General features: G+C 62.9%; 1 protein-coding gene across 5 annotated transcripts in view; it reads right to left on the reverse strand.

Annotated features, from left to right (window-relative positions):
• Positions 1-6,159: 6,159 nt before the first annotated feature.
• Positions 6,160-17,709, reverse strand: part of CBS (cystathionine beta-synthase) — a 31,315-nt gene continuing 19,765 nt past the window's right edge. For 3 of the 5 annotated variants that reach the window (XM_058296296.1, XM_058296297.2, XM_058296295.2), the window contains 7 exons: positions 15,972-16,077; positions 14,978-15,055; positions 14,755-14,889; positions 14,141-14,249; positions 9,814-9,898; positions 9,139-9,183; positions 6,160-8,420 (listed from right to left, as the gene is read on the reverse strand). In XM_058296296.1, coding sequence (XP_058152279.1) covers positions 8,311-8,420; positions 9,139-9,183; positions 9,814-9,898; positions 14,141-14,249; positions 14,755-14,889; positions 14,978-15,055; positions 15,972-16,077 — 668 coding nt within the window. In that variant the 3' untranslated portion in view covers positions 6,160-8,310. The remainder of the gene's footprint in view (positions 8,421-9,138; positions 9,184-9,813; positions 9,899-14,140; positions 14,250-14,754; positions 14,890-14,977; positions 15,056-15,971; positions 16,078-17,709) is intronic. The other 2 variants (XM_058296300.2, XM_058296298.2) reach the window with 2 other exon arrangements.

The following is a 17,709-nucleotide window of genomic DNA, read 5'->3' on the forward strand; positions in this document are numbered from 1 at the left end:
AAGCCACAGAAGCAAGAAGCTAAAAGCAACAAAACCTGGAAGAGAAGGGAGAACCCAGCAGGGGCCGCCATGTGCCTGGCCGTGTGACGGAGGCGCCCAGGATCGCCAGCAGCCAGTCTTCAGGGAGAAAGCATCACCTCTGACGCTTTGATTTGAACATTCTCATGGCCTCAAACTGTAAGCAAGTGAATTCCCGTTGTTAAAAGTCAACACTGCCTCCTCAATTAAGAGGTGGGATGAGCATCACCGTCCCAGAAGGCTCATAAAATATGGACTAGAGTGGGCTTACTCTAGGTATTCTACTACAGAAATATTGTGATTCTTGCAATGGAAGGAATTATATCATTGATGTGGAGACAGTGGCCACGAGAGTTGCTGAAGGCAGGGAGAGGGAAAAGGAGGTGTGATATGGGGGAATTTTCAGGACTTGGAGTTGTCCTGAATGATGTTGCAAGACAGATACAGGACATTATATATCCTGCCATAACCTACCAAAAGGCCTGGGAGAAAGTGTAAACTACAGTGTAAACTACAATCCATGCGGTGCAGCAGTGCTCCAGAATGTATTCATCAAGTGCAAAGAATGTGCCACACTGATGAAAGAGGTGGTTGATGCGGGAGGAGTGGGGGGTGTGGTGAGTGGGGCGTATGGGAATCCCCTATATATATATATATTTTTTAAAGCTTTATTTTTTATTTATTACTCTCCCCCTCCCCCCCAGCCTACCCCGTTGCCTGCTCTCTGTGTCCATTTGCTGTGTGTTCTTCTGTGTCTGCTTGTATTCTTGTCAGTGGCACTGGAATCTGCGTCTCTTTCTGTTGTGTCATCTTGCTGAGTCAGCTCTCCGTGTGTGCGGGGCCACTCCTGGGCAGGCTGCACTTTTTTCGCATGGGGCGGCGCTCCTTACGGGGTGCACTCCTTGCGCGTGGGGCCTACATGGGGGGCACCCCCGTATGGCACGGCACTCCTTGTGCGCATTAGTACTGCGCATGGGCCAGCTCACCACACAGATCAGAAGGCCTGGGGTTTAAACCCTGGACCTCCCATGTGGTAGGCGGATGCTCTATCTGTTGAGCCAAATCTGCTTCCCCCCCTATATTTTTTTTAGTGTAACATTTTTTGTGATCTACGTATCTTTTAAAAATAAATATAAAAAAAAAAGCCAACCCACTTCATGGTATCTGCTTTGCGCAGCCTAGCAAACTCAAACAGGTCCTGTTTATAAACGAGTCCACACCCATAGAACCAGGGTTGAGGATTCTAACACATCTAAATGGCGGATACATTTCCGTCCCCAACATCGGCTACAATAATTCTTTATTTCTAACACCTCTTTTGCATTCTAAGTATGCTGCTTTTAGAAGGAAACAGCGTTTTTGTTTGCTTCCCTCTTGGATGTGAAATCTTACTTTTTGAGAATGCCAATTCCAGTTTCTTTTTCCTTAGTTTCCAATCTGCTCCCTGCATGGACTAGGGCTACTACTGTCTTTTTCTTTGTTTTGCCCTTGGTCTCTCACACGACAGAATGTGCTCCAGTGCCCGGGGTCCCCAGACCTTTTCCAGGAGGCGGCAGTGATGCAGCAAGCTGACTGGATGCCGCGTCGGTGTGGTGTGGCTGTCGTGTGACGTCAGCGGAGGCTGGCCTGGAGGGCCGTTTCCGGGGAATCCCCACGGTCTCATTCCAGGCAGGTCTATTTTCTCGGTAGGAGAATTTCCCGGGAGAGGGTTCCTCTGGGGGTGTTAGGGTAGACATGAGGTCAATCCCCACCTTTGCTCTATGGTGCTCCTTTGTCAGGGTCGTGGGGTCTCAGAGGTCAGAGGTCATGTCTCAGAGGTCATGTCTCAGAGGACAGAGTCCCTCTCGGTGGCATTGCCAGATAAAAATACAGGCTTCCCAGTGAACTTTGAATTTCAGATAAACAACAAATACACTTTTTAGTATAAGTATGTTCCAAATCGTGCATGGGACATACTTATACTAAAAAATTACTCACTGTTCATCTGTTTCCCTGCTTCTAAGATACCTGTGCTGTTACCGCTTCTCCTTTTGTCTTTGTCCTTGTGGATTTACGGCATTAAAAAAGCCTTTCCTAGCATTTTAGTGGCATTTCAGAAGGAAACCTCTGTCGTCACATTTGGTTTAATCAGAGCCACGATTGGTTTTTTTAAAAAAAGATTTTTATTTATTTATTTATTTCTCTCCCCTTCCCCCCCACCTCAGTTGTCTGTTCTCTGTGTCTATTTGCTGTGTGTTCTTCTTTGTCCGCTTCTGTTGTCGTCAGTGGCACGGGAATCTGTGTTTCTTTTTTTGCTAAGTCATCTTGCTGTGTCAGCTCTCTGTGTGTGCAGCACCATTCCTGGGCAGGCTGCACTTTCTTTCGCACTGGGTGGCTCTCCTTACGGGGCGCACTCCTTGTGCGTGGGGCTCCGCTACGCGGGGGACACCCCTGCGTGGCACGGCACTCCTTGCGCGCATCAGCACTGCGCATGGGCCAGCTCCACACGGGTCAAGGAGGCCCAGGGTTTGAACCGCAGACCTCCCATGTGGTAGACGGACGCCCTAACCACTGGGCCAAGTCCACTTCCCACGACTGGCTTTGACCGAGCCCCGTTCACTGATTGGCTCCTCGCACTCCTCAGCCCACCCACTCCACCCTCCACTGTCCTAACAGCCTTGTGAGAGGTAACTGCCAGCGGGCGGGAGGGAGCCCCTTGGCGGGCAGCGCGCTGAGCGCGGGGACACTGGGCAGCGGAGCACCGTCCCTCGGAGCCGCGCCCGCAGCACGCGAAGGCCACCTGCCTGCTGTCCGGCCCTGGAGCTTCCTCACCCCAACCTTAGCAGTCACGTGTCCCAGCACCGCCACGGCCAGGGCCACCGTCCCCCCGAGCGCGTGCCTGGCCCTCGCTGCCCGCAGCCTCGTGCCTCTCCTGCCTGCTCCCATACCGATAGAAACGTTTCTGCGTCGGATGAGACAGAGCGTGGTGGAAAGCCAGCGCCCCCAGCGGTCTCTGCTGGCCCCTCACCAGGCGCGGTGGTCTGCAGGTGACGCGGGTGGGTGCCAGGGGGCTGCGGCCTCTACAGGGCAACCCCCCAAAGGTGGGAGTCCCCACACCCTGAGCGGCGATTGCCCAGCTCCCGCTCAATCGCTACCAGCACCCACTTCCCCTCCTACCCGCCCTGCACCCGGGTTTGTTGCTTCCCTCTGGGACACTCATTCTCACAGTGCAGCAGCTAGAGAGGGACCCACGTCCAGTTCCGGTTCCAGTTCCAACGTTGGCCTGGTGGTTGCAGGCAGCCATTCTGAGGGCGTGAGGCTGCACGGTGCTCACTGATGTTCCCGGGGATGGCCGCCAGCGCCCCCTCTACCTGCATGCTGGGGGGCTCCCCAGCGCAGAGGGGGAGGCCTTCCCCAAGCCCCCAGCCCCTGTGTCCGGGCTGGCCTTGGACGTGCACTGGCTAACAGAAGGTGGAGGAAGGCCGCCGCGGCAGCCCTGAAGGGCCAGCAGCTTCTGCTTTGGCTCTCCTGGGAGCGAGCGCCACGCTGACAAGCTCAGTACCACCTGAAAGTGCGGCATCGGAGAGCCCTTCTAATGTCACCCAGAGCGGGGACAGGCCCCTCCTGCCCAGCCCAGATCAAGGGAAAGACAAACAAGCAGAAAAAGGGTGGGTATTGTTTCAAGGCACTGCAGTTGGGATCATTTGTTACACAGCAGAGGATGACTGAGACACATGCAGGGGACAAACCAGGGAGAATCACGCAGCTGGAGCTAGAGGACCGCCTGGACTGAACCCGAAGGCCATGGGCAAACGGTCTCACAAGCCGAAGAATCCCCTTCCATGGTCTAATCTAACTCGAGCGGGTTTTCTGTTACTTGCATCTGACGGCTTTGGAAAGCCCGTGTCCACTCTCACATGGCGTTCCATCGCCTTGACCAGGGGCCGCTGCGGTCCCTGAGCCACCCTGTGCTCTCCAGCCCCGGCTTCTGGAATGATCTGCTTCCCCATCGGATGTCCGGTGGCAGCGTTCACAGCCCCGTCCTCTCTAGGCTCCGCGTCCTGGCCAGGTTTCCGGGAGCTTGGTGCTCCTGGACGCCCTTCTGTGGACAGATTCTGCTTGTGAACAGCCCTCCCAGCAGGCGGCTGTCGCGCCCGGCGAGAGCCGTGCCCGGCGTGGAGCCCGGGTTGCTGCGGGGGAGAGGCAGGCGGGGGCCTGTTTTGGAAGCTGAGTCAGGGGCCAGCTGTGGTCAGTGCAGACCTTCCAGGGTTCCCCAAGACGGCGCTGGGTGTGTGGGAGTCATGGGAGCACCAGGCGTGAGTGGGCAGGTGGGTGAGGGGCAGCAGCATGCAGGTGAGTCCTTATGAGGAGCTGGAGGAAGGAGAGGCAGGATGCGGCTTCCCAGTGTCCTGGGCGGCGACCCGCTGGAGTTTGTTTTGGTTTTTTTAAAGATTTATTATTTATTTCTCTTACCCTACCCCCCAGCCCCAGTTGTCTGTTCTCTGTGTCTATTTGCTGTGTCTTCTTTATTTGCTTCTGTTGTTGTCAGCAGCACAGGAATCTGTTTCTTTTTGTTGCATCATCTTGCTGTGTCAGCTCTCCGTGTGGGCGGCGCCATTCCTGGGCAGGCTGCTCTTTCTTTTGCGCTGGGCGGCTCTCCTTACGGGGCGCACTCCTTGCGCGTGGGGCTCCCCTACGCGGGGGACACCCCTGCGTGGCAGGGCACTCCTTGTGCACATCAGCACTGCACGTGGGCCAGCTCCACATGGGTCAAGGAGGCCCGGGGTTTGAACCGTGGACCTCCCATGTGGTAGACGGACGCCCTAACCACTGGGCCAAGTCCACTTCCCCCGCTGGTTCTTGAGCGTTTGCCCCTGGGCTCCACGTGGTGGTTGATGGAAGCGCAGCCCCCTACCTCCCCGCCTTCCTCGCTCCCTGACCCAGCCTTTCCCCTGGGGACCCTCTGCCTCCAGGGTCCCAGCCTCGGGGCGCGGGTGTGTGGAAAGCCCAGAAGCTTCCAGTAGGCACACACCGTCCCCAGCAGAGCTGCCCCGGGGGCAGGTGGGGGCAGCTCCGGAAGTTCCCTCCAGAGAAGCCCTCCCGGAGGGGGCCGGTCTGGCCCGTTGTGGTCAGCCGCCGCTCCCCGTCACCTCAACCCACTCCACCCGGGGCTGCGGGGCGGGGGCTTCCCGGGCTTAGCAGCTGCAGCGCCTCTCCGCACAGGGGTGCCCCTCCCGAGGGGGACCCCTCCAAGCGCCTGGAGGCCCCAGGAGCAGCCCCAGCCTGAGCCCCCCCACTGACTCGTGCCACGCCTTGACAGATTCCCGTTGCCCCCAGTTCCTTCTCGGGGAGCGCAGACGGGCACAGGGGGGAGGGGACGCTGGGAAGGAGCGAGGACCTGCAAGGGGAAGGAACATGGCTTTTGGGGGGTTGTGCCCACCAGCAGGAGCGAACAGGGGCGACTCGGCCGTGCCCTAAACTTCACGTAAGGAGCTGCTGTGGGAGGTCAGGCGGCCCCTGCTGGATTTATTTCATCATCTTTCCTTGACCGCAGAGCCTGGGTCCAGAGGGCCCCCCACTTCCTGGATGCCCCCAGCCTGGTCCAGGCTGCGGACGTCCCCAGAATCTGAGATGGCGTCACCCTCTGCGCAGCCTCCTCGGCGGCCCCTGGACCAGGGCCCCCCGCAGCCCCGCCGGCCCCCCGGGACCGGCTCCTGCGCGTGGCCGGCTGGTTCACCCAGTGACCCGTGCCCGGGCCAGCTCGGCCGTCGGGAGGAGCCCCTGCCCCCCTCGGCCACAGGCTTGGGCCGAGGAGCAGCGCCCATCCACGGTGGGGGCCAGCGGGCAGGGCCGCGGTGCTCAGCCACCACCCGGCTCGCGACGGGGCCTCTGGCTGCGCATCCCTCCGTGGGTTATGGCTGAACCTGCTGCACCGGGCCCGGAACATTCCAGAAGCTGCTCACCCGCCGTGGGCTGTTCTCTGCTGCAGGTGCACGGGCTTGCTCCAACCCTCCGGGCACAGTGCTCGGCTGTTAGAAACCCCTCAATAAAGACAGGACGAGCCGTGTGCTAGAAGGCGAGCACCGACCACCCCCCACCTGCCCTTCCGGAAGACAGGCTCCTGGACGGGGTGCACAATTTCAACTCCTGACGGCACGAGAGTTTTGGAAGACATCAAATTTATTCATCCCCATTCATCACATTCAGCTTTTAGCCCCATGTAAGTTTTGTTCACGAAAAAAATTTGTTTTCATTTTGTTTACTTTTGTCAACAGAAATTAAGAGCGAGAAGCAATCCCGGATCCACAAAGTTGCGTGCATATCAGCTCCCACCACCGTCTGCGGCACCTCCCTCAAGCGAATTCCTCCCACTGAGGTTGGTTTTCATCTGGAAGTGTGACCATGCTGCACAACCCGCCCCCACCCCAAGACAGGAAGGAGGACCAATGAGAAAATTCCCTCAGCATGGCTTCAACTCAAAGCTGCTTTCCCCTGGAAGGATAACTCAGAAAAGGCAGGAGTGGTTCTGGGGGCCACTAGGACCTCAGGCTCACACCCCGTAAACTGTAATAGAGGATGCCACAAGTGAGTGGCCGAGGGAGAATGTTACCAGTTAAGGTAAGGTGGTGCTGAGAGTAAAGGCTTGAGGGTTCTTGGAGCAAGTTCATTAACAAGAAAAGGCCGTTGTGATTTTCAGAGGCGCCAGTCGGCCCACGGGCTGCCCTAGCCACGTCCGTCCTCCTGCGGCCGCTCTCAGGAGCCCTCGTCCAGAGCCAGTGGCGTCCTTCAGCCGGAGGCGGCCACCCCTGCTCACTAGAGTTGAACTCACTTCCGTTTCCTCCCGCTGCCCACGATGAACAACTGGGAGTCCTGGACTGCCTGCTTTGGCCCAGCCCGCGGCCCCGTCTCCCTCATCTTCCCGGGCGCTCGTGGGGGGCCCCACTCAGGAGAAGCCCACCTCCCCACCCTCGGCCACGACCCCAGATCAGGGGTCGGCAAGTTACAGCCCAATGACCAAAATCCGCCCACCGCCTCTTTTGGTAGCACCCGTGGGCTGACCCTGTCCACATCTTTAAATGGCTAAGAAAAGGGAAAAGAGTAACGCCGCCCAACAGGAGAAGAGGAAATGAAACTTGCGTTTCGGTCCATCAACTGAGAGCTGTGGAGCGCAGCCGGGCCGGCTCCCCTCTGACTGGGGGCTGCCGTCCACGCGTGGGCCGAGCCGGGCAGCTGGGATGGCGACGGTCCCCCCTGCGGCCCAGAGCAGGCACTGCCCGGCCCTTCACGGCCAGCGCCGCGGGCCCAGCTCTGGACTCGTGCCGCCGCTTGGAGCCTGGAAAGCAGCGGCGCTTCCGCCGGCGGCCACCGCTTCACGAGAGGACACCCAGGAAGACACGGAGGTGACAGAGGAAATTTAAAAAGTAGCCTAGTGGCCACGGCCAGGGTGGCAGTGACGAGAAGGCCCTAATTCCAGCACCCGCGGCGGCCCCCAGATGCGAGTGTACGAAGTGGGCGAGAAGCCGCTGCCGGAAAAACAGCGCGGACCTCAGGAACCAATGACAGGGGCCATCCGACGCCTCGGCCACGGTGGACAGGACGTCCCCGTGGTGCGTCCAGCTGGCCCCGGGCAGGGCGGCCCCGGCGGCCGGGGCGGGGGGGCACTGCCAGGACCTGTCACCACGACGCCGGGGGCTGGCGCCACAGTGAGGAGGGAGCAGCAGCGCCTCGTGCGGACGCAGGACGCGGCTTCGTGGGGGCCACACGGCCCCTGTGGACACCGCTGCCCGCGAGGAGGGACGGAACTGACCCGCCGCCGGGGCCCGTGCTGTCCCCGCCCGTGGCCCTCTCCAGAAGAGGCATTTTCTTCCACCTTCCGTCCACCCGCGCAGGAGCTCATCCACCCGGCCGCTACGCTGGAGTAAGTTCTCCTTGTTGAGCCTTCTTAGAGAGCCACACGAACACAAAGGGTTAACAGCTGGGGACCGTTAGGTGGACGACTAGGGGGGCTATGCCAACTCAATTTTCTGCCTGATTTTCCCATAAACTACAACTTCTCTACAATTAAAAAGCTAAAGTGAAAGAAGCATCTTAAAGAAGCTAAATGAGCCTAACAGAACACGCCGGGCTGGTCGGGGTGGCCGGGGGCAACGAGAGGGCAGCGGGGGCGCCGCCCTGCCCCCTCGCTCCCCGCTGGCGCCGGGCGGGCGGCCCGGAACCCCACGTTCAGAGCCCACGAAAGCCGAGAGCACGGAGCCCCGCCGCGGAGGGGCAGGCCGGGCGCCGCGGCCCCCGGAGCCCGAGGCGCGCCGGGCTCTAGCTCGTCCTCTGCGCCCGCGCCCGGGTCGCCACGAAGGTCAGCAGGTCGATGGCGGTGACGACCCTGAACACCGTCTGCCTCTTGCTGGACGTCCCCTGGCCGTGGTCTGGGGGCGAGAGGAGCGGGGCCGCGGCGTGAGGCGCGCGGACGCGGGGACCCGCTGCGGCCCCCACCCTCCCCCGACCCCCACGTGCGTCGCGGGAGAGCAGGGCGCCAGCGCGGAAGGCCAGGGGCGCGCGCCCCGACCCCAGCGGCCGTGGCTCTGCCCCCAGCCGGCCGCCGAGCGCGGACCACGGCCCTGGCCAGCCACCCAGAGCGTCACGCCCTCGGGCCCGTGGCGCGAGCCCGGGGATGAGATTGTCACTGTCACACCCAGGAACGGCTCGACCCTGGCCTCCAAATCCACTTCTAGGGGATCCCAGTTCAGAGTGGACACGTCCCTCGGGCTGCGCGCAGGTGCCCCGGCAGCCCCGGCGGGGTCCGGCTTCCGGGCGCCGCTCACCCTGCCTTGGCCGTGGGCCGGGGGGTGGGGAGGGGCACGGCTGGGTCTCCCGGGGCACCACTCGCCGCCCTGGGGTGCCGCAGAAAAAGCAGAGGGGCGCGGAGGAGAAAACCTGCCCCAATGCCAGGGGCGCGCGGGCGAGGGCGGCTCTGCAGGCGCGAGCGTCGGAGATGCTCGAACACAGGAGAGCGCGACACCAAGAGGGAGGACACCCCCCGCCCGCGGGCCCCGCGGCTGCCGGGAGCGAGGGGGGCAGGGGTGGATGGCGGGGGCTGAATGCAGAAGCCGCCCCTTCATGGGGGGCCGCTCGCCGCGTACGTACCTGCAGGCCCCCCCGCCGCCGCCGCCAGCAAGGCCTGGTCCTGTGCTGTAGGGCCGAGGGACGGGCGTCACCTGGTGCCACTGAGGCCCACAGAGCCCCGGGCCGGGCGGGGGCGGCGACGCTTCTCGGGCTCGCCCGGGGCCCGGCAGGGTTTAGAGCACCAGGCGCGCCGGGAGTGGGGTCCTGAGGGGGTCCCACATGGGGGGGCTCCCTGAGATCCGCGCGGGCCCTGGCCAGGGGCCCAGAGGAGGAGGCCGGAGAGCGGACCTCCGTGAGGAGCCCGGGGTCAGCACGCGACCGTTCCAGGTTTTTCTGGACCAGCCCTTAGAGTGGAAACTGGCCCCCTCCTGCTCGACCCAAGGCGCCCGAGCCCCCAGCCCACGCGGCCTGGACGAGGGGCACCGAGAGCCGACGCCCCTCCCGTGCGCCGAGGGGCCCCTGCTCGGCCTGCCCCCCCATCGGGGTGCTCCACCGGAATCACCGCTCACAGGGGCTCCCCGAGTGTGGGAAGGGGGGAGAGAGGCCCCCCCGTTCTGGGGGTACCTCGGCCCGGGGGCCTGGGGCTGGGGACAAGGAAGGGGCCGGCCCGCCTGGCTGGGGCAGATTCCACCTGCAGGAAGGGGTGCCATGGGTTGGCACCCCTATGGCCGGGACAGCCCCCCCAGCCCCACTTACACTGGATCTGCTCGTGCACCACGAGGGCGAAGTGGTCTGTCTCCAGGATGCGCGAGAGCACGCCCAGGGAGTCCGTCAGGCGGACCTGTGAGAGAAGGTGCCGTCAGCCCGCTGCGGCCGCTGGGCGCGCCACCACGGCCCGCCGTGCCCCCACCAGGGCCACAGCCCCTGCCTGTGCCCACACCGCCCTGCCCCACGTGCCCACCCACTGCACCACGGCCCACCAGTGCCCCCACCAGGGCCCTGCCCCTGCCTGTGCCCACACCGCCCTGCCCCACGTGCCCACCCACTGCCCCCACAGGCCCTACCTGTCCACCCACCAGGGCCCTGCCCCACCTGTCCACCCACTGACCCCCTGGCCCTGCCAGTGCCCCCACCAGACCCCTGCCCCGTCCACACACTGACCCCACGGCCGGCTGATGCCCCCACCAGGGCCCTACCCCACCTGCCCATCCACTACCCCCATGGCCCCACCTGCCCACCCATTGCCCCCACAGCCCCACCATGGCCCCGCCTGTACCACCACTAGGGCCCTGCCCCACCTGCCTACCCACTGCTGCCACGGCCCGCTGGTGCCCCCACCAGGACCCTGCCCCGTCCACCCACTGACCCCCTGGCCCTGCCACGGCCCCACTGGTGACCCCACCAGGGCCCTGCCCCACCTGCCCATCCACTGCCCCTACCTGTCCACCCACTGCCACCATGGCCCCACCTGTGTCCCCACCAGGGCCTTGCCCCACCTGTCCACCCACTACTCCCACAGCCCCTGCCTGTGCCCCAACTGCTGCCACGGCCCCACCTGTGTCCCCACCAGGGTCTTGCCTGTGCCCCCACTGGGGCCTGCCCTGCCTGTCCACCCACAGCCCCCACCAGGGCCCTGCCCTACCTGTCCACCCACTGACCCCACGAACCACCAGTGCCCCCACCAGGGCCCTGTCCCACCTGCCCACCCGCTGCCCCCACAGCCCCTACCTGTCCACCCACTGCCACCACGGCCCCACCATGGCCCTGCTGGTGCCCCCACCAGACCCCTGGCCCATCCACCCACTGACCCCATGGCCCGCCAGTGGCCCCACCAGGGCTCTGCCACACCTGTCTGCTCACTACCCCCCTGGCCTCGCCACAGCCCCACCTGTCCACTCACTGACCCTCTGGCCCTGTCACGGCCCCCACCGGCGCCCCCACCACCCCGCCCTACCTGTCCACCCACTGGCATCACGGCCCCTGCTGCCCCATCCCCTCCCACTCCCATCCCCATGTTTGTAAAAAAGACCCTCAGCTGAGCCATCAAGACACGAAAAGATCCCCCTGAAATGTGCACTTCCCAGTGGAGGCAGCAGCCCGAGGGCCACAGGCTGCACGGCCATCTGGAAGAGGTCCAGCCAGAGACTGTGGGAGAGCAGGGGCCGCCGGGCTAGAGGGGTGGGCAGGGGAAGGACTCTGCAGGGTGCTGCGGCCTGGACACGGGGCACGGGGCATTTGTCAGGGCCCACGGGCCTGGACAGCACCAAGAGGGAGTCCAAGGTGAACCCTGGACTTGAGAGTCAACAACGTATCGATAACAGTTCATCGACTGTAAGAAACGCAGTGCAGAAATTCAAGATGTTCCTGTGGTAGTTTGAGGCATTTATGGGCCCCAGAAAAATCATGTCCTTAGGGCTAATCCAGGCCTGCGGGTGTGAACCTGCTGAGGGTGGGACTTTTTGATGAGGAGGCTTCAGTTAAGGGATGGCCCAGGGTAGGTCCCAATCCCCTTACTGGAGACCTTTATGGACAGGATGAACATGCAGAGAGAGAGAGAAAGCTGCAGGAGCTGAGCAAGCCATGGACCCAAGAAGCTGGAGACAAGAAGCCCCAGAGACCAGGAGCCGCTCCATGTGCCTCGCCGCGGGACACAGGAGCTCAGGATCACCAGCGGTGGTCTTTGGGAAGAAGGCGTTGCCTGACGATGCCTTGATTTGGACTTTTTCTCAGCCTTGGAACTGTAAGCTCGTGAACTAATAAATTCCCATTGTAAAAGCCAACTCACTTCTGGTATCGAGCATTTCAGCAGCCTAGTGGACTAAAATAGATTTTGGTACCAGGAGAGGGGGTTGCTGCAATAGCAAATACCAAGACTGTGGGAAAACCTTCATAATTGGGTTAAGAGGAAGATGAGACGCTTGACAGAAAAGGCCTCGATGGCTTTGGAGAGACTGTAGGTAAAAACATGGATGCTGAAGATGCTGAAGACGAGGCCTTAGAAGTGATGAATGTGCCACTGCAAACCGGAAGGAAGGCGACTCTTGTTTTAAAGTGGCAGCGAACTTGGCAAAATCGTGCCCTGATGTCAGATGGAAGGCAGAAATTGAAAGTGACGAGCTTGGGTACTTAGCTGAGATTTCCAAACTAAACGTGGCAAGTGCAGCCTGGGTTTCCTTGCGGCTCATAGTAAAATGTGAGAGGGAGGAGATAAGCAAAACCGGGCTTCTGGGCACAAAGAAACCAGAAATTGGTGGTTTGGAAAATTCTCAATTTTTTGGAAAATGAGACCTTAGAGAATCATGCCCCGTGTGAGGACGTAAGCGAACGCAGACCCAGGAGCTGCTTCGTGCAGGTCAGGGCTGGAAACGTGGCTGTCAGGAAGGACCCAGGGAAGGTCCCACTGCCTGACGGCTGGGACCCCTGCGTGCTCCACGGGAAACCAACCAGCTTTTGTGTGAGATCTGTATGAATGGAGCCTGCCAGCCTGGACAAAAAGCATGGAGAGGAAGCAGACTTGGATCAATCGATAAGAGTGTCCATCCGCCTACCACATGGGAGGTCCGCGGTTCAAACCCCAGGCCTCCTGACCTGTGTGCAGCTGGCCCATGCACAGTGCTGATGTGCGCAAGGAGTGCCCTGCCATGCAGGGGTGTCCCCCGCATAGGGGAGCCCCACGTGCAAGGAGTGCGCCCTGTAAGGAGAGCCGCCCAGTGTGAAAAAAGCGCAGCCTGCCCAGGAATGGCGCCGCACACACGGAGAGCTGCCACAGCAAGATGACACAAGAAGAGACACAGATTCCCGGTGTTGCTGACAAGAATGCAAGCGGACACAGAAGAACACACAGAAGTGAACACAAAGAGCAGACAACAGCAGGGTGGGGGGGAGAGAAATAAATTTTTTAAAGAAAGGGATGGAAAAAGGACAGAGTGAAGGAAAAATGACTTGAAAGGCAGCAGCCCAGGAGGTCAGGACTGAAGCACCTTCTCGGGCGGAGAGAGCAGCCCACCCGGGGCGGGGAAGGGCGAGCTGGCCCCAGAGCCTGGAGAGGGCGGCCTTCCGCCCCGTTGTTCAGGGAGGGGCCTGCACCCAGGCTCCGGGAGGGGGGCACATTCCCGGGGGCAGGGAGAGGGTGCCGCCACTTGGGGCAGGACAGAAAACGGGGCCGGCAGATGGAACCGGGGGCCATCTCTGCCCAGCCACGTGCAGACAGGAAATGTGGCCTCGGCTGCCCCGAAGCGGGGGACGTCTGAAGAGCCGTCACCTGCTGTCCCCACATTCTCCTGAAATCCCATTCAAGGCACCTGTTCTGTATTTTTAGGAGGACCTGAGCCAGAGGCAGGCCCAGCGCCCTTCTGACCCTCGGGGTTTGCTGAAGTAGTTCCGTGTTCCCACGGGGTAGGGATGCAAGGGCCGCGTGTGCACGTGTGAGCATGCACCTATGTGTGCCTGTGTGCGCGCGTGCATGTATTACATATGTGCACATGACCGGAAAAGAGAAAAACCTACCTCTCCCCAGGTCTGGGCCGAGCCCCTCAGCTCCCAGGAGCAGCAGAGCTAACTGCAGCGCCAGTGCCACACCCGAGGGACCCCGACCGCCAGGCCTGTCTGCCCACCCTGGGGCCCCCGTGCCGGCGGCAATGCCCGGGCCCTTTGGTGGCTGCTTCCCATTGAGGGTGTGTCTCGGGATCTGCCGTGCCCCGGGGGGCTCAGCCCAGCAAGGGGCCAAGTTGCTGCTATTTCTCCCAGAACATTCTAGTCCTTTGCGACCAAGGACGCACACCTGGCAGTGTTAAATGAACACGAGCACGGGAAGGAGCGAGGACCTGCTGCCGAGCCGCGTCCGGACAGAGGCCCCACCAGCCTGGGCAGGGGTCCAGGGCCTGCCGGCGTACCCCGACACGCCCACACGCGGTCCACGCGGATGAGCCCTCGCCACGGCGGCCTCTCCCCGCTGGAGCTGCTTTACGGCGCCGACGGCGTGGCCAGCGCGAGCCCGGCTGGCACCGGGGGGTCCCGGGGGCCGGGCAGCGATACCCCTGCCCACGGGAGGGCTGCGAGCGGCCGCAGGTCCAGGCGCGCTTACCTGCTTGAACTGCTTGTAGATGACCTTGTGGACTTGGTCCGAGGGCTGCACCTTCCCGGCCAGCAGGGACGACAGCATGTTGCCCAGAGTCACCATTCCCAGGACGGCCCTGGAGGGGAGGGGGGGGCGGTCAGGGCACGCCCCCACCGATGGTGGCCTTGGAGTCAGAGCGGGCGGCCTGAGACAAGCCCCGCCTCCTCGTGGGACCCAGCGCGCCCCCGAGCTGGCCATCCAGGCAGAGGGTCGGTGGCTGCATGTCATGTCCTTCCGAGGGTCCCCAAGAGGCTCGGGGCAGACCTCTCGGGGGCCCGCTCTTCCGGAAAACGGGGCTCCAGGGCTAGAAGGCCAGGCACGCCTGACACGAAGCCCCCGTGTCCTCGGAGCCGGGCAGTGGTGGCGGCCCCTGCTCCAGGGCAGGGCCTGGCAGGGCCGGAGCGTAAGGCCCGGTGCACCCGGGCGGGCACTCCGGCCGCTGGAAGAGGGGACCCCAGGGGCGGGGTGGGGGTGGGGTGCCCAGCCAGCCCGACACAGTGGGGATGCACGGCCGCCCTGCCCTGCGCCTCTGACACGGGGTCCCCCCGCAAGCGGCCCGGGACGGGGGCGCTGGGACGGACCCCGACTCGTCCACGACAGGTGCCTGGTCGAAGCCCTTGTCTCGGAGGATGTTGATGGTGTGCTGGCAGGTGACGGAGGGCAGCACCGTCAGCGGGGCGGACAGGCTCAGCTCCTGCACCTGGAGGTGCCACCACCTGCGGGGGGGGCGGGCTGTGGGCACGGCTGCATGGCCAGGCCCGCCCCCCTCCCCCGGGTGCGCAGGCGCAGCCGCTGCATCCTCACCAGGGCTTCTGCCCCACGGCCGCCTCCTCCTTCAGAAAGCCCTTCTGTAGCATCCACTTGTCGCTCAGGAACTTGGACCTGCAGCCACGGGGGACGGGGTTCACCAGGGGGCACCCCACCCGCCGGCCGCGGGGCCGCCAGAGCGCACGGGCTGCGAGCCGGGGGTGTCAGCCTGGGCATGGGCAGTGGGCTGGGACCTCTCCAGGGACCTTCGCCATCCTCCAGCTCCAGCGACTCCTCTCGGCCCCTCCCCACAGAGGCGCCCAGGGAGGCCTGCTTTCAAGGTGCAGGCCCAGCGCGGGGCAGAGGAGATGGCCCAGAGCCCACGCCGCCAGATGTATGCACACGCCACTCGCACGCCCTCCCTCCCCCAGCAGGTGCACGCAGGGCGCCACTGGACGCAGCCCGGCCATCGAGTGTGCATCACGCCCATCGGGGGTGCCGGTCGGGGAGCCCAGGAGTGCCCGGCACCACCACGGGCAGCTCAGCTCCTGGAAACGCGTGAACCCCGCGGCTCCCTGGAGGAGCCCTGCAGCCCGGGGGCCCGCCCCCCCACACCCCAAGGCAGGGTGCATCCTTCCACGCCCCTCAGCCCAGTGGGAGGAGCTCAGAGCTGGAGGCTTCGCGTTGCCGCGGCAGGGGGGGCATCCTCTGAGCTGAGGGCGCCTGGGGGATGGACGGTCAGACGCCCCTGTCCCAACAACCCCAGTACGGGGCCCAGCCCCCACTCTCCAGGCCCAGGGGTCGGGGGTCAGGGCAGGTGGAAGCAGCTGCAGCTGAGAGCACCATGAGCCAAGCCCTAGAGGAGGGAGCGGAAGGAATGGGGTGGCAGGTGCCCTCTGTATACCCGGGTCCAGCTCCTCGTGCCACGCGGTCCCCATACGGGCCCTGTCAGTCCCAGCTGCAGCCACGGCAGCCAGGGAGGGGCACGCTCGCAGGCCCTGGAGGGGCCCCCACAGGCGGGAGGGGGTCCCGGGGCGCGGGGACCTCGTACATGTAGTTCCTCACGGAGTCAGGCAGGATGACCACGCAGCGCTGCCCCTCCTGCAGCTCCTGGGCCGCCTTCACTGCCACGGACACGGCGCTGCCGGCGCTGCCACCTGCCGGGGGAAACACGGTTAGACTCGCAGGGTGTGTGCGACTGAGCGTGTCAGCGTGTGCGTGAGCAACTGAGCGTATGTGCGAGCATACGTGAGTGCAATATGTGCATGGGCGTGAGGGCATGCATGTGTGCATGTGAGCAGGCATGCACATGAACACATGTGCTTGTATGAGCACGTGTGCCCGCGTGCAAGGTGAGTGTATGTGTGTGCACATGTGTGTATGCACGAATGCATGTGCCTGTGTGGGCATGCAAGTGCAAGTATGTGCACAGGTGTGAGGGTATACACGTGTGAGCGTGAACAGGTGTGTACACAAACATGTGTGCTTGTATTATAAGCATGTGTCCTTGAGTTGCATGGTGAGAGCATGTGTGGGTACATGTCTGTGTGCACGCACGTGTGTATACACGAATGCATGTGCCTGTATATGTGTGGGCATGCGAGTGCAAGTATGTGCGTGGGTGGGAGGGTAGGCATGTGTGAGCGTGAGCAGGCGTGTACATGAACACATGTGCTTGTATCACAAGCATGTGTGCCTGAGTGTGCACGGTGAGTGTACGTGTGGGTGCATGTGTGTGAGAGCAAGTGTGTGCACACATGTGTATACACGAATGCATGTGCCTGTGTATGTGTGGGCATGAGTGCAAGTGTGTGCGTGGGTGGGAGGGTACGCATGTGTGAGCGTGAGCAGGTGTGTACGTGAGCGTGCATGCTTTATGTACTGTGAGCATGTGCATGTGCCTGAGTGTGCATGGTGAGTGCATGTATGAGTGTGTGCTCGTGTGCGGGTGTGAGTGTGTGCACATGAGGACCCCTGCAGAGCTGCCCAGTGACTCCCTGTGGGGAGAGGGCCCGGCTCCCGGGGCTGGGGACACCCAGGTCCTGGGCACTGCCCGTTGGCACGAGGGTGGAACCAAAGACCCTGCGCCCACAGGGCTTCCTGCTCGGCCGGGCAGGGCTGCTGCCGGGCAATGTGAACGAATGCGCCCCCGAGGCGGGCCACACGCTGGCTTTACAAACGGGGCCCGGGGCTCAGAGGCCACGGCCACTGCCCCCGGCTGCGGGAGCCGGTTCAAGGCCAGAGAGGCAGGTCCTCACGGAGGTGACCGCGTTTGCCTCCTCAGGGCCGTGGGGCGGGCGGCCGGGTCGCGAGGCGTCCTGTTTATGAACAGGCGTGAAGAGGGTGTCGCTCCAGAGAAGGGGCCTTCGTTCTTGGCAAAGCCCGTGAGCTCCTTCCCAGGCTCCTCTTTCAAACGGAAATGGGGAACAGGGAAGATTCTGGAAACACCGAGGGTCCAACAATTATGAGGAACGGCGCCACCGTTGGATGACAACACCGTTTTGGAAAATATTTTCAGCCTGGCGGGCCGGCTCTCGAAGCCAGCGGGAGCTCGGCTGTGCAGGGAGCTGGCCAGGCCGGGGCCGGCCTCCCTCCATGTCCCTGGTCCCAGCCCGATGGAACGTGGCATTTGAAGTGACTGCCTGGACTTTCCCTGCACAAGCGCTGGGGGTGGATGTGCGTGACCGATTTCTCGCTCCCTATCACCCTAAGAGCCGCTCCCCACCCGAGGCCTCTGCCCACCCCTGGCAGGGCAGGCGAGGGGAGGGGGGCTCGGCGGGAGTCAGAGG

This window comes from Dasypus novemcinctus, chromosome 4 (assembly GCF_030445035.2).
Source record: "Dasypus novemcinctus isolate mDasNov1 chromosome 4, mDasNov1.1.hap2, whole genome shotgun sequence".
Taxonomy (NCBI): Eukaryota; Metazoa; Chordata; class Mammalia; order Cingulata; family Dasypodidae; genus Dasypus; species Dasypus novemcinctus.